The sequence below is a fragment of the Culex pipiens genome, chromosome 2, assembly GCF_016801865.2.
Source record: "Culex pipiens pallens isolate TS chromosome 2, TS_CPP_V2, whole genome shotgun sequence".
NCBI lineage: Eukaryota > Metazoa > Arthropoda > Insecta > Diptera > Culicidae > Culex > Culex pipiens.
In genome coordinates, this window is record NC_068938.1 from 3,428,901 (window position 1) to 3,445,268 (window position 16,368).

The 16,368-nt window shown below is 41.0% G+C and overlaps 1 protein-coding gene across 2 annotated transcripts; it reads left to right on the top strand.

The window, feature by feature from the left end:
* The first annotated feature begins 4,179 nt into the window (after positions 1-4,179).
* On the top strand, positions 4,180-13,970 carry LOC120412468 (NF-kappa-B inhibitor cactus-like). Of its 2 annotated transcripts, none has more exons than XM_039572945.2 (5): positions 4,180-5,119; positions 5,608-5,960; positions 11,842-11,930; positions 12,274-12,534; positions 12,673-13,970. In XM_039572945.2, the coding sequence occupies exons 1-5, from the start codon at positions 4,704-4,706 to the stop codon at positions 12,673-12,675; spliced, it is 1,122 nt and encodes a 373-aa protein (XP_039428879.1). In that variant the 5' UTR covers positions 4,180-4,703; the 3' UTR covers positions 12,676-13,970. The 2 variants fall into 2 exon arrangements, with proteins under 2 accessions (XP_039428879.1, XP_039428878.1); XM_039572944.2 differs by having other exon boundaries at positions 13,292-13,970.
* Positions 13,971-16,368: the final 2,398 nt, after the last annotated feature.

A 16,368-nucleotide genomic window follows, 5' to 3' on the forward strand; every position in this document is an offset into this window, starting at 1 on the left:
GACATTCACTTAACCCTTTCAGGCCTGAATTTATTTGAAAAAAATTAGGTTATGAAATATAGGTTAGTTTTGGAAATTTTAGATTTTGAATCATATATCAGGCCTGAAAGGGTTAAATGGTTAAATTTGTTGTAGGAATAACCCGGGCAGATGGCTATAACAAAATTCATGCCCTTTGAATAACAAATACTGTTAAATTAACAGAAAGTGTTTTGGAATCTTCTTGAAAAAAACATTTTTACATAAGATGTTGATAACAGTTTACGTTATCATAACAAAATTTGGTACTGGTTGAAATAACATTTTTTGTTATGAAAGAATACCTTCAACTGTTATTGGGATGATCGAATTAGTTGCTAAAATAAGAAAAAATAATAACAAAGATTTGTTTGAAGAATAACGAAAATACAAGTCTATTATTACAACAACAATCCAATAACGAAAAAAATAATAACGGCGAACAACCAATCTTGTTATAAATATCATAAAATGTTATTGGCCTAATATTTTCAAATATCAAAAAATGTTATTCCCCAGTTATATCCGTCTGCTCGGGAAGCGATAAACAGGAAATAAAAAATTAGCAGTAGTTCAAGATACAAATTATAAACCCTGACACAAAATATTCATTGTAAAAGCAGAAGCAAAACTCCATTTATAGCAGTTTTTTACATTAGATATTTATAACTCCAGAAAATTTAATAAAATATTAAAAAAAGTTATCAAATTTTCCTTCAAGATGTATTGATTGTATTTTAAACCAAGTCAAAAAAAAAAAAATACTCACGTTGCATGAAATTTGCTCATTTTTTTTCTATTTTTTTTTTAAGTTTGCCATGCATTTTTATACCACTGCTTCGAAAATGTTAGTTTATGATCTTGAGGAGTGCTTGAATTTGAAAATCATATAGTTTAAATACACCGGGGATCAATTTGACAATATATTCATTCGAATTTCGTGGTACATATTTCACAGTATTTACCAAATTTCACGGATTACGCGGCTGCCGCAAAATCGCGAATAATCACTAGCCCTACCCATTTTGTTTGACCAGCCCGTAAAATTTTATGGAGCCTTGTATGAGAAAAACAATGTCTTTTTACGGGTTAAATCCAATCAAAAATTGAAATCCACAGCGCCAAACAAGCACCGGAACAAGTCCCTGAATTCCCGCAAAAAGTCATTTTTGCTACTCTTTAATAAAAACATCATCAACATTTTTAAATCGTTTTTTTAAATAACATCTTATAAGAAACATTTTTGAGATTATTTGTAGAATTTGGTCATGTAAACAAAAAGTTAGCAAGTGATTGAATAAAGATAGGTATTATTCAAAAACTTCGGAATATTTTCTAAACCAAAAAAAAAGAAAAAAAAACTGTTCTTTTGATTTTAAAATGATTGCAAATTTATGAAAATAAACATAATTGTATAAATTAAAATGATTCGTCTTTTGATAGAGACATTATCCAATTTCCTCCTCAATGCCAAAACAAAAATTATTGCATGCTTTGAAATTGATAGTCATAATCACGTTGTTATTTTAGGACAACAATGAAATTTTTTGCAAATTTGTCATCGAAGAATGTTGATATCATGTAAATTACTCGTTTCAACGCATAGAAATATGTTAAATAAAATAGCCACAATTCTTGAATGATGCGAACATCATGTGCGCCAAGTATAATTTGAAGAACTCTTTTCATAATTCATATATGTATATTTATTTCAACAAAATTGTCAACTTCGAAAAAATATTGACATTCACTTGACCCTTTCAGGTCTGAATTTATTAAACATATTTTTTTAGTTAATGAAATATAGGCTAGTTTTGGAAATTTTGGTGTTTGGGTCATATATCAGGCCTGAAAGGGTTAAATGTATTTAAAAAATCTTGGTTGCAAACTAAATAAATATGTGAACTGAAATAAATTCTAGTTACATTTACCTGCTTTTTAATTTCTACAATCAAATGAATTCATTGACATACCCCTCTCAGAGGTACCACCAAACGGCCACCATCCCCTACATTACATCTGTTTATTACAACCTGGGTTTTTTTTTCGGAAGACGCTCGAGCCGGAATCGGAAATACCATCACGGTGCGGAAAAACAGCAGATGGCCCTCCAAAATCCAATATCCAATTGCTTATGCTAAAATTTTCCCAGCCAAGAGCTGCTGCGTGCGCTTGCTAGCTTTTACCTAAACCTAATTCATAAAAACCGGCGCAAGGTAGACTTAAATTTGCAGTGGGTGTGTTTGTGTGTGGTCCCTAGTCTTGAGAAAAAGTGAAGAACGATGTGGGGAAAGCGGAGAAGATTCTTTCTTTCTTCGGTGCGTCGGAGGTTTCGTCCTTGCCAAGATATTTGAGATAGATTACTTTGTGTCTTGCCGCTGTACTCAACGCATCGTGTGCGATATCTAAGAGAAAATTGTTTTTATTTTGCTGGAATTGCATTTCGAAGTGACAAGAAAGTGAAAAGTTGAATTTGTTTTGTTACAATTTATAGTTGGAGATACTTTTAAAAAGTGAAGTTATTTAAAAAGTGTTAATAATTGTGAAAGCTGCTCAATTTGGATTATTCGCAAGGTAAGTTCTCAAATGATTCGCGACGCTCTTCAAATGATTCGATCTCTCTGCACAAAACGGTTTCATTGCACAGCAAAGCTTAGCCACGACGACTTCCCAACATTATTCACATCGGTCAATACGTGTTACGAGTTTTCCCTAACGAGATTGGCTCGAACAGTATCAGTTACAGTTAGTTTTTTTTCTGTTTTTGCACAGAAAAGAACGCTCGGATTATCCCACCAAGTGTTCTTTTAATGGCTACGTGGTTTGAGATAGTACTTTGGGATTTATGTTACGAAATATGTGGAATTTTCAGATGGAAATTTGACCTGACAATTAGACTTTGGTCGGTGAAGATTTCATAATAGGGAATACCACTTTATGTATTGATTTGTCCTTTTAAAATGATTTCACAACCAACTTGTTCCCCATGAATAAAAGGGTTCCCCATGTAAATTGTCTTCAATTCAGACAGACAACTTTTTAAGAGTTACGTAAATGGGTAAATTTCAGTTTCTTAAGACTGATGCAATTCCAAGCGATTCATCTTCATTTTTCGGAACCACAATTTCTACTGGTTAAATAGGGTGATTCATATTTGAAACGTGATGGAAATTCCTTAAAGCTAGGCCCATTTTACCGCTCCGCATCTGCGCAACAGTTGGAACTGAATTCGTTTCAAAAACTACGACTTATTCATCAAAACTAATATTTACTCAATCACCAGCATCGGTTTGCATTCACGCGTGTGTTCAGTACCACCCGCGAGAAAGCACGTGCTGGCGTTGACGCGTGTAGAGCGCGCGCAACGCCAGCTAAAATCAAGGCAAGCTTTGATCTAAATTTTGTTTTTATGACCGTGTCGTGTTATTTTTAAGAAGTTTGATTCCTGTTTTATGTTTTTTTATGTTCAACAAATTATATTTTTATTTTTTTTTTAAAAAAAAAGCTTGTACAAAACTTGATTCATACAATAATGCGTATTTGACACCATATCGAAGAAACTTTGAAAAAGAGTGTATCCTGCGCACTTCATTGGATGTTTACATTAGGAGTGAACTCTTTGTTTACCAACTAATACTCATTTACATTGTTTTGATAGAGATGCGTTTTTACACAAAAGATGATGTAATAATGCAGATAACATGATTTTCTACAGTTCAAAAGGAATAAACCTTGTTTAAAAAAAATCATTTAAAACTTAAATTTCCAATACATAATTATATTCATCTTCATTGCAAGTTCAGAGAAAATTGAAGGAAAAAGTACGTTTCAAATCTTCTTACTTCAAATCTAGTGCAACTTTTCAAAACGTCACGTGCATTCTTCCCGCACTGCGGGACACACCTTCCCCCAAACGGACCCACATGGTCTCAATATCAGTCGCAAATCGCGCAATAATTCTCTCAAACTCAGGATTTCCCTGCTTTTTACGCTCTTTACTCACACACAATATCTCGCAGCCAGCTTGGATTGTTTTCATTCCCTCGTGATTCCGCGCGGGGGTTTTCTCACCACACCGCATCGCATACTTTGTTGGGCCTTCATTCTCGCGGCCCGTGCACACTCGACGTTAGTTTCGATCGGTCTTTCGCCAGGTTTGGACGTGCTCGTTTTACGCTGCCGCCCCTAAGGGAAAATCTCCGCATGTGCTCTTCACCTTAAACTTGCGTGTGTACGCGGTACGGTTGTGTTTGTAGCTGCGTTGGCGCGTGTTTGTATTGGTGTATTGGGCACTTGACAGCAGCAGCACACTGTTGATTGTGTCATTCTTGCAGCCAAGTTGGGTCTGATTTGACACGGGAAGTGAATGTATCGAGGAAGAAGAGATATATTTTGGGCTAATCGGTGGAATTTGAGGATTTTTGGAGGGTGATATATCGGATTATTGAGGTTGACTGTGGTTGATAACATGCGGAGTGCGTTAAATTGGTGGAAAATTACTTAAGGGAAAACCAGCCTGCTACGCCATTTTGTGTTTGTGACAGTCGAGCGCCCATAGGGTCAGATACCAAAACAGCTGTCTATTGTTTTATTGGGGGCCCTTTAAACGCTATTGGAGTGTTGATTGTGTGCGTGTGCAGCACAAGAGATCGAATCATTTGAGTAACGCTTGCGAAGAAGAAAAGATGTATCCCGCAAGAGGAGGAGCAGGAGGACCAGCAGCTGCCGCCGGAGGTTTCATGCCCCATTCCCTTGCAGAACAACAGGACAAGGACAAGCTTAACACCGACAGCGGCGCGGTCGATTCCGGGTTCCACTCCGGGTACAACCTGAGCTCGGACAACTTTACGTCGTCCTCGTCGGTGGCCGCGGAACCTGCGATCCAGCAGAGCAGCGCCTCCCAGCAGCAGCAGCACAAGCAGGTCGTCGAGGAAGACTCGCAGACGTTCGACTCCGGCGTAGCGCTAGACTCGAGCGACAAGATGCGGATGAGCGACATGACCGACCTGTGCAAGAGTCTGCTCCAGCTGCAGATGTCCCGGAAAGAGGCCAAGTCCAACCCGTGGGAGCCGTACTTCCTCCAGAACGACGATGGTGATACGTAAGTGTATTGACTCTCTCACTCTTCTTTCTAATTACCCAACAACAATGGCCTCTTTTGTAACTCCTTGAAGATGGTGTTGTTGGAACAACACTGCCTTAAGCACGTACGCCACACACTTAGAGGCTGGAATTCCCATTATTGGAGCAATCTGCTCCAATAGATTGAGGGATTTCCCCGCGCGCGGTTTAAAGTTTGTTTTCTCTCGAACGTTTGATCAGCCTCTTTTTGCTGCTGCTGCTGCGCGAAGCGATTAGCATTCCTTCAAGCTGTGGAGAACCTTCCAGCAATGATAAGTCATCCCCTCGCATTTAATGCCGTCATTCGATCCCAAGGACGAGCTAATTGCCGCGCAAATCCGAGAAAATCACACTCGATTCTCCGTATCGAGCACCCTTTAGAAACGGGTTTGCCTCTGACGACAGCGGCGCGCTCCCCGTAACGGGTGAAAGGTTCTAACGATGAGTTGTTCTCCCCATCCCCTCCAGGTACCTCCATCTGGCCATCATCCACGAAAACGTAGAGGTCGCGGCCAAGCTGATCCGCGGCGCGACCCGCACCTGGCTCGACATCCAGAACGACATCGGCCAGACGGCACTGCACCTGGCCGTGCTGACCGAACAGGCCCGCATCGTGCGCTGGCTGCTGGTCGCCGGAGCCAAGCCCGGTGTCCGCGACATCGAGGGCAACACCGCCCTTCACCTGGCCTGCCTGCACCGGCGGAACGAGTGCGCTAAGCAGCTGCTGACCCCCCTAAGCCTGGCCGAACTCCAGACCAGCCCTGCCGTTCAACAGAGCCCAACCAAACTTCCACAAGATCTCGAACAGTGGAACTACAATGGTAAGTGTGCCTTCTTCCTTTTCCCCCGTTCCAACAATCCCACGCGCGATCAGTTCAATGGATTCAAGCTGCTGGAATTTCCAACTCCAGTTTGCGCAAAAAAAAACAAGCCTTTGTCTCTATGCCTCAACCCCCGCGCTTACCACCCAACTCTCGTTGAGTCGAGCTGGGAAAATACATAATTTCGCATGACGCCGATCGTAATGATCTCATCTGAGACGCGCTGCGCGCGGTTGGTCATCCAATTGTCTCACCACCACGACGCTCCGCGATGAATGAAACTGGGAAACAGGACTTTTTATGGTCAAAAGTTGGTTCCCAAGCTTCCCTCTTGCGCTCATCTTCCCCTTCAAGTTGCTGGTAAAAATAGAAAATCGCTCTGTGCGCGAGCGCGCGCTGTCTCGAAAAAACCCAAATTACGCTGCTGCTGCTACCGGTCGTCAATCGTGGGCAGGGGTGTCCGAGCTCGAACACTTTTGTTTCTCAATAAATTTTAAATCCATTCGGAATGGTGTGAACTGACCTTAACGACGGGTTGGATGCGGGTAGGTGCGAGTCGACCATAGCCGAACCCAACCGCAACTGGAACGTTTGTTTTGACAAAGAACTTTGACCTACGGGGTTAGCAATCCAAAATTTCACGAAGCGAAAGCAAAATTTACGAATTCTAGCATTTTCACGTTAAAATTGTGCAAAATTGAACCTCACTTCAAACACACTTGACACTTGCAACGAAAAGCCTGCTGTTGGGCTCGCTGCGCGAGCCTCCTCTGTGACGCAATCTGTCAAACGCACCTACACTGCGCTAAAAGTCCACCCATATTTCTTGTTCGATTCAAGATGAATTAAATTTCGCAAACCTCAAATTTGACAACCCCTGACAACGCCTTCACGATGACGATGGCGATATTTTGCCAACATTTTTCCCCCTCTCTCGCACAAGAAAAATAACCCGTCGGTGGAATTTTCGCATCACGCGCGCCGCAGCGCGCTCTAAAATTAGGTTTTCCCGACGATTTAAAATTAGGAAATTTTTGCACTTCTTCAACTTAATCTAAAAATTCACCCCACTAAAAGATGGAAAGAGGAGGAAATAAGTGGGACGATGACACTCTCGCCACTCCGGTTTTGTGTGTGTTGTGGTAAAATTAGCTGGGAAGTTTGCGGATCTTAAGAAATACCCAAGAGTGCGACGCTCGCGCGAACGCGCTCAGGTATCAATAGTAAAGTCATGTGAATCACGAGCATCGCAGCCCGGTAAAACCGCCTTTGCCGCGGCGGCGATGGGAAAATTCCAGCTTCGTGCTGAATTATATTCGCGCTGGAAAGAAAGGAAAGGCAAGGCGGAAGGCGCTTCTCGCGTGACGACTCTTTCACCTGGCGGTTGTGGTCTCTCTCTTAATGGTTGGCTTTTCCCAGCCCGCAACCCTAAAATAACTGGCTGGCGTGAGATGCAATCGAGGTCAATCGTCCCGGGGTCTCGCTCTGTCTCTTTTGGGAATTCCCTGAAATTGCAGCTGCTTGCATAATGCGTCCAGTTTGGACGACCGACGTCGCGGTTCACGTCGAGATTCGCCTGGTCGTCTGTCCCCGCGCGCGCTCGCCTTTAAAACCGTTAAATCGCATTCAAACAGACCTCGACTTCGTCGTCGTCAATTGTTGGGTTTTCCCCAATGTCGTCGCCTCTCTATCTCCCACGTGGGAGTGTGTGTGAACGACCCACACCACCTCAGCAGGCCATCATTGCGGTAGGAAACGCACACAGAGAAGCAGACATCGTTGAGCAAGTATTTGCTATTTTTGTTTTGATTACCTCGGTTCGCTGGGGCGAGCATAGTGAGGGGGAGGTTTCCCCCCTTTTCCATCGGAACAACCCCCCCTTCGGGTGTAAAAATACCGACATCAATGAGGGCGAGAGAGTGAGCAAGCGCTGTTCGAAATAGAAAGATATTTATTATCGAGCGAAGGAAAAGCGTCCAACATTGGAAGGTGGTTGTGCCTAAATACTTACCTTTCTTCTTTGTACCTGAAGGAGAGCACACACTTACACAAATGAAAAAAAAATACACCTCTGTATAAATAGATTGATTGGCGCAAGTCTGGGGGTGATAAAAAGTGGTTTTTCCTGACACAATCACTTTGTGCGGTTCGGTTGATTGGGTTTTTGGGCACCGACCAGCGTTGCATCACGGAATCGCGCACACAAATCATCGTAAATTCACGTGTTCACGATTTAGTTCGTGGTCGTGATCCGATTTCTGGTGCGATTTGTAGCTAGGCCAGATTAGAGCCGGTATCGATTTTCTATCGTAGTAGGCTGCTTCAAGTTGGAACTTGTCACGCCTAGTGAAATGTGTAAAAGACGAAGCATAAACAAACAAAGTATCATTCTTTTGTCAGTTGATATTTACACTTGGACGAGCTATTTGTTGATATTTCATCTTTGACATTTAGCATTATTTTGTTAGAAAGGACCAAAATCGATTTGCAAGACGTGATTGACATTTCGGGGAAAGAACGATTGAAAAACATCCAACTCGAAGTTTTTGAAATTTGGAGTTCCAAATACTAGCCTTTTAAATTCACTGATCACTTTTTGTCCAGTGTAGTCTCAAACTGACATTTCTCACGACCTTTCTATAGACCATTCTACATGCGTATGTATTGCGTGTACGTACACGAAAATAAAGTGAGGTTAAATTTTGTCAGCCGGCAAAACCAAATGGTGCGCTAGTGTGCGTACGCGAAACGTCATAAAGCTCTATCGAGAAATTAAAAGTGAGAATGTGTGCGTGCAACATGGAGTTAAACTTTTCAAAGTGCCATTGTAATCTTCACTGCAACTTCACAGAAAGTTTAACTCCATGTTGCATACACTCTCACTTTTAATTTCTCGATAATTTGGAGAGGTTTGGAGCGATCCGTGAAGTCCGTACTAGCTGTCAGTCGTCAAAGTTGTAACTAGTTACAACATCATTAAGCTAAACATTGTAAATTGGCCAATGTTATTTTGCAAACAATGATTTTCTACTGCTCACACATAATGTCGATTTTTTTTAACTTTTTTTGTTGTTTTTTTTTCATTTCAATATTTTTTTTCGTAAAATTAAAAAAAGTGACATTTTTTTCTTTTTTTCTATCCGGAAAACGTATTATTATTGTGATTTCGGAAATAAATCGAAATAACAGCGCGAGTTATTTCCGTCTTGCGAAGCTATTTTATGTTGTTTCTTTTCTGAGTGTATCTCAAATGTCACTCTCGAAACCAAAACAAAATTTCGCCGCGGCACCAAACTGAATTGTCGCGAGTGGAGTAGCGAAGCGACTAGCGCCGCGACCAACAAGAATCACAGAACCGACCCCAAGTATTGCCGGAATTTGCTCTATGGATGTGGATTGGATGGACCATGGCATGAAATGCAGCCTGAGAAGGATGTGCAAGGTGCTTTTAGGATTAATAAGGGTGACTTGGCATCCGGATCAGCTCATTTCTGACGGGACGTAACGAACCAAATTGACGACGAATTTCGAGGCCAGATAGCACTCTTCGTATTCTGCCTCTCCTTCTGAATCTGGGAATCAATTGAAATTCAATATATAACCCCACTAAACGATTCGTGTGGTAGTTTAAGCTCCTAATTTATCGGAACATGAGATTCTACTCAATAATTTTAATTTTTTGTTTTCATTTCTCCTTTATTTCGCTGATATCAGCGTAAAATCTCCAATTTATACTTCAATAATTCAAGCAATGCCAAGCAATCAAAACAAAACAACCTACCACACTGATTCAAAACCGCTTAAACGTGTATGACAGATATTTCGCGACAAAAAATCGTCGCGAGAGTTAAACTCGCTCAATTCGGTTTAGTGCTGCGGCGACAATAGTTCTTTTTCACATCATTTACTCACTTAACACAAATAAACACTTTTGTTTATTTTGGTGTTTAGCGCCAGCCTGCCGTGACTAAATGTATCGCGAACTAAGAATAGTGTGTCGAGAGTTCTCAAATATCTCGAACTTGTCCGATAGCATTTTTATAAACAAAAAGCACTTGCATTCCTCAGAGTCGGATCAAAACTCTTAAAAACCACAACTTCGTTATCGCTCATTCTTTCCCCGTGTCAGTATTTTGGGATTTTTTCTCGTTATCATCCCCCAAGATTGGCTGCAGCTCAGCTGTTGTTCATTTCAATTTCCTCGAATCGGCTTATTATTAGCGAAAACTTCGCGCAATCTCTTCTCAGAAAGTTGAAAAATCTCAAAGAATGTCCGCGTTGTAATGACCAACCCTTCTTTTCAAAATTCCAATGAGTCTCGCGCAGCAAGTTAACAGTCATCATCCCCTTATGACTAATGCAAGTGACTGCTTAGAGCGTGGGATCTTTTACCCAACCCGACAGCATAAACAACAACAACAACAACAACATAGTTCTTGTCTTTGTGCTGCAACGTTCTTATCAGAACAGTGGTTGACTGAAGTGCCTTGCCTCTCTGGAAAGTTCTTCACTTGTCTGATTAGAACGGAAATTGCGAGATTACTAAAGTGGCCTCATGACCTCGCAGAGCGTGCGAGTCATTATATGGCAGGGAATCCCTCGAATTTTTGTTCGGTAGATCGGTTTGTGCTGTGTCATTTTTCAAGATTTGGTTGAACTTTGCTGTAAGAATTTCTTGGCAAGCTATGCTTTGCTACTTAGGACGAGAATGCATATATACGCCCTTGTTTACTTTAACTCAAGCAAGAAATCAGCAAGAACGATGTGTTTTATCGGTAAACAAGGGCGTCTATGCGTACTCCCAATCAATTTCATCCTTTGAATGTGACGATCGTGATGAGAATTTTAATTTCAAAGATTCTACTAACTTGCGTCAGGAGTAGAACTAAGCCGTTTTAGCAAACACTCCTTCCCAACCGGCAAGTCTGCGTTTCATCAATATTCATAACCCTCGAGATTTGCGTATTTACGCTCGGCTTAACTTGCATCAATCCTAACAGCTGCGTTTGAAATCAACACTCTCTCGCGCGCGCTGTATTGCTCAAAAACGAGTATGTTTTAAATATAGCGTGATCGAGCGCTCTTTCGAGGTTGATTTTTCAAAAATATCCCGCACATTCCACAGTGACAGCGTAATCGACTCTGCGTCGTAGTCGTCGCCGCGCGACGATGATGAATTTGGGGATATTCCTTTTGGTCGACCTTACTTGGAAGTAATCAGCGCAACAATGAGGATGTTTCTTGAGTACCATCAGCCACCTCGTGTGGAAGTGCTTGACTCCCTGCGAGGTTGAGCGCCGCCAGCACACGTGAACACGTAGTGGCGGCGGGTCTGGGAAATCCCGGAGGGTTTTCACGTCGTTCGACCACTGTTGTTGTTGTCTCTGTTTCGCTCCTGCCTCACTCTGATCAACTGGTTTGAGTTTCGCAAAGCTCAGGTATCGTCGCACACAATGGCACCTGGAACCGAGCGCGCGAGCGCGATAGACAAAACCGGGCCTTAGATAAGACCGGCTGGCTGGCTTGTGTTCCGTCAATCAGTACATGATTGAGCGATTTATTTATGATTTTTTTGTTTGTTGTGCGAAGAAGAGAAGCAAAAAACCGTGGGCCTGTCCCAAAACCGGTCGCGAACCGGTTCTTGCGTACGTGCATCTCCGTCGCCTACGTTTCCCAATCATCAAGCGATCAATTTGCGTTGTACCACTTTGCACCGGGGCTTATCTAACCGCTCGCTTAGCCAATTCTACTTAAAATTTCGCTGATTGTTGCGGCACATTCCGGAGGGGGGAAATTTCGGGTGACCACCTGCGTGACGAGTCACGCCGCGGATTAGTGTGAACGGACTGTTACTAATTGGGCTTCTTGTTTCTTTTTGCAGGAAAACGATGTGTTCATATTGCCGCGGAAACGTCCAACATTGAGCTGCTGCGGTATCTGGTCAGCGCCGGAGCCGATGTCAACTCGCGGGTAAGTTTCACACAAAATCACACGGATTTTGGGAAATCTTGACGTTTGATTACAATTTTGGACTTTGAACCTTTTGAATTGCAACGCTCGAGTTTGGTTGAAATCAAAGCAGGCTACCTTGCTTTGATGGATCTTGCCAGAGTGATTTTTGACAGTTGGCGAGAGAAGGTAAACAATGGCACGTGTTGGATCCGTTGGATCCAAATCCGGCAGACTTTTGGTCAGTTGGAAGTGTGTTCATGTTGTAATCAAGCAGTAGGGTGTTCCCTTGGTCGTTCGCTGTGAATATTTCAAAAAAATGGGAAACCGGCATCTAAGATATCTGTTTCTTTTCCGCATTCAGGAAGGCAAAGCCGGCCTCACGCCGCTGCACATTGCGATCGAGAACGGCAACGAGCCGCTGGTCAACTTCCTGCTGGACGAGTGCCCCAAGCTGCGCCTGGAGGCGGTAACGTACGCCGGCCTGACCGCGTACCAGCTGGCCGTCATCCAGCACAACCAGACGCTCCAGAACGGACTGAAACGGCGCGGCGCGGAACCGCTGAGCCCGCCAGAAAGCGACGAGGAGACGGACGAGAGCGACGACAGCATGGATGATGAACAGGTAAATTGGGCGGGAGATCAGCTGAGGGTCGATCTAAGCGAGGAATGAATCGTTTAAGACTTAAGGGCAGGGCATCTTCTAGGGAACACGGGAATGTTGTTACTAACGCTTATGTTTTATTTTCTCCTTTCTCTTCAGTAATCGCTGTGTGTCTCTGTGTACTAAAGAATAGTCGTTATCACTTCTGTATGCCTCTTCTGTCTGCGTGTGAATGTGAACTCTGTCGTATGTGTCCACGCGAAAGATTCCAAATGGTGGCGGCATCTCTTTATCGTCGGTGGTGTTGGTCGTCGTCGTCGTCGGAACTGGGAATGCGTTCATCTCTGTGTTGTTAACTAGTTGTTAAGGGATTCTTTGTGTGGAGGATCAGCTAGGTTTCTATTCCACTTGTAAATACAAAAAACAGTAGTTTAATGCAATGCTAGCAAGCTAAGCAGTCATGTTCAAATATAGTCTATCTAAAATAGGAAATTATTTATGTTAATAAGTACTAAAATCACACACACAACACGCACAAATTTCTCGCTAGGCTAGGTAAATGGTTTAAACACTTAAAACAAGCAGAGTGCGCGTGTGCGAGCAACAGCAAACTAACTTATCTGTAATAAGGACAGTCGTTTTGTTTTCTTAAACGATTCATTTCCACTACCCACTGATTGTAATCTACTGTCGAAAGCGGATTGTTGTGTTTTAAAAATGCGATTCCACAAAATCAAACTAAACGAACTGTGTGTCTGCTTGTTTCTATTCACCACAGATATCATCGTATTACGGATCCAATGCATTTGGTAGCAATTTCGCAGGACTTTCCACAATCAATGTAGCGTAATTTTGTTCTCCCTCTCCCCCACTTTCTGTCAAACCTTTCTAACCGTTTTGTTCAGTGACAGACAAACAGAAACTATGTAATCACAGCGGAAGAGATTGGCCCCAACTACAAAGCGCTGACCCTTCTCCACTGAAGAGTTCTGGTAAACGGAATTTTCCGTGTCAATTTCCACAAAAAAAAAACTCGCTGGAGTTGGGGGCAATCCTGGACGAAACACACACAAAAAAAAACTTTTTATTGTACCAAACAATATACAACAAAACAGTTAATAAAAAATACTAGCAAAAAGAGATGATTCAAGAGCATCTAGAACGAGCGAGATTTTGCGTCTAATCTGTAAGTTTCCTGTTTTTATGTTATCCACCCCCAACCCCTCACTTCCCTCTTCGTATTTATATAAACATACCCTAATTTAAAAGTAAGACAGTGAAAATCTTAAAACAGTTAAACAAAACAACTATACACAGTAGCTATGTAAATTAACACAAATACACACACACAAAATTAAAAACAAACCCAAAATAAGGCGGTGTGACTCGTTAGGGGGTCCGCGCGCGCATCAATGTTTTAAGCTGTAATAAAAAATAGTTTATTTTTCGAAAAAAAACAACAATCTTCCTCACTGATTAAGAAGCGAAAGAACTGTCCCTTTAACCTGCTGACCTGGATTCCCACAGAGAGACGAAAAATGTGACTCAAGGTTGACCGCACCTCAGGTTGATTTGAAGTTGAAGCCGTTATCAAAATTGACTGATTGAGATATTTCGAATAAATTTTATGATCGCTTAAGCGAAGATTATTCGCTCTGAGTCATCGCGATTTTGGGTTTATCGCAGCAGGCGCTGATTGATTTCGATTGTAGATATAAGATGATCTGACAGAAAGGCTTTGGGGTGAATTACAGATTTATGCACATCAATTTAAATTTAGCATTCAGCATGCTGCTCATAATCGCGTATCAGTCTCATGTGCAGTAGGCCGTGAAATCTTGGACACGTTTTTTAACTGTCTTCATTTCCGAAACAGTTAAGGCTCTAAAGGCTATAAAATTACTTCAAATGTAAAAAAAAAGATTTTTAAAATTTAAATGGGACCACAATGCAATTATGGCATACACGTACCGAAAGGCAAAACTGCCGAGTCATCGTGACTTGCTGAACCAACAGATTTGGGAAGCCGCTCTAACCGGTTTACATCGTTTTTTTTCGATTTTTATTTGGTTTTCATCGCTTTTTAAGCATAACTTTTTGGAATGGAAAAGACCTTGGCAGCAGCGCTGCGGCTGGATCGGCTGGGCATTAAAATATGAACGTTTTTGGTTAGAGAGACCTCATTGGGAAGAGGAAATTTGAAGTGTCTCTTTTCACATAAGCGTCCGATTTGAACTTGGAGGTGATAACGCTGTTTGGGTTTTGTTAAAAGGTTAAAAAGATAAACATTAAAATTGCATTTTCTTTCTAGTAAAAAATCACTTAAATTAAACCAGGGTCTTGAAATTTGAAAATAAATTATTTTTCGTTGTTCTCATTCCAGCTGAACCGCAAACGCTTTTAGTTGAATTTCATTTTTCCAAAATATATGTGTGTTTCAAAAGTGCTCAATTTGGCATGCACAAACCCTCATCAGAAAAAGCAGGTGAAATTTGCATGGAAAATGATCAAGTATACACTTTTCTGAAAATCTCCATATAAAATCCGGCTAACTATTTCGTCATTATGGTCCAAAATGAGTTAATGATGACGTTTTGTTAAACTTAACAAAACCTACAAGATACTTAAATCCGATTTTAGAAATTCGCTTCCGTTTCCTGGATATTGCAATAAACATTTGACTTTTTCACAAATTTATGCTGATATACTTTTTCAAAAGCAATGTCATCTTTTGTTTTTAAATATAAATTGGGTACTAAAGCCCTATGTAAATTTTTATGTACAACGGTAAAAAACACGATTAAAAACCATTTCTGATCACTTTTTTCATTTTAATGCAAAAAAAAAAAATATATATATTGACAAGACAACATTTTTTCGATGGATCAACTATGGTCCCCTTGGAACGAGCTGTCAAGTAGGAACTTTTCTGTCAAGAAGGACCTCGAGGTTAATTTTTCAAAATTGATTTAAAAATCCATTTTAAACTCTTTGTGGACGTACAAATGGTCATTGTACTCAGAAAAATAAGCTTTATCGCTGTAAACAATAATATCTGCAATCTATGCTTCATTTTAGGACCCAATTGTTTACGTCGGTTAAACTATTGATTTAAGCTTATCTTAGTTTGTATGGGAATTCTGTGCACTCTTGTGACTGACACGTTGTACATTTTCACTTTCAAGATCCGCTTGTGGCACGTGCTTTTCTGTTTTTATTTTCATAATTTACTGTATCTTTTAACAAATGTAACTAAATTAGTAGAAACTTGGAGTGTTTGTTGAGCGATAGTATACGAATATACAATTGGTTCAAAAAGCTTGACTGCATCGTTCATTGTTGTTAAAAAAATATTATCAAACTATAAAAATCGTTTTTCTTGTAAAGAACTACATGGTCGTTGTCAAAAGATGGCACACAACAGACGATTTTTTGACAAAGTTTTACTACCGAGCTGCAATATTGTTTTTTATGTCCCAAGAATGATTATATCTTTAAAAATTGAGCCTTTTTTAATATGACAGAAGTCAACTCGAGAACGAACACTAATGAAGTTCTGCAAGTAGGTAGTAGACGAAATATGTATTTGTCAAGATATTAAAATATATAGCGAAACTAAAAGGAACGCTACCAAACTTCTCCAAGAAACTCAATCTGCTGATGATTTTTTGTGAATTTCCTTGTCAGCACCACTTAAAATTATGTAATTCTCTTTGTTTACACACATTGTCCATCCACAGAAAGTGACAGGTCATTTTTCGACGTGTGACGTTACACTTGCAAGTTTAGTAGTGAAAAAGATGTTCCGCCGAATAATCAAGGTGACGATTTTTGTAGATTCCTTTTACCGATCTT

Coding starts and splice junctions, on each gene's coding strand:
- LOC120412468 (XM_039572944.2), top strand. CDS start 4,704: ATGTATCCCGCAAGAGGAGGAGCAGGAGGACCAGCAGCTGCCGCCGGA. Junction 5,961..11,841: donor CGAACAGTGGAACTACAATG/GTAAGTGTGCCT, acceptor TTCTTTTTGCAG/GAAAACGATGTGTTCATATT. Junction 11,931..12,273: donor GAGCCGATGTCAACTCGCGG/GTAAGTTTCACA, acceptor TTCCGCATTCAG/GAAGGCAAAGCCGGCCTCAC.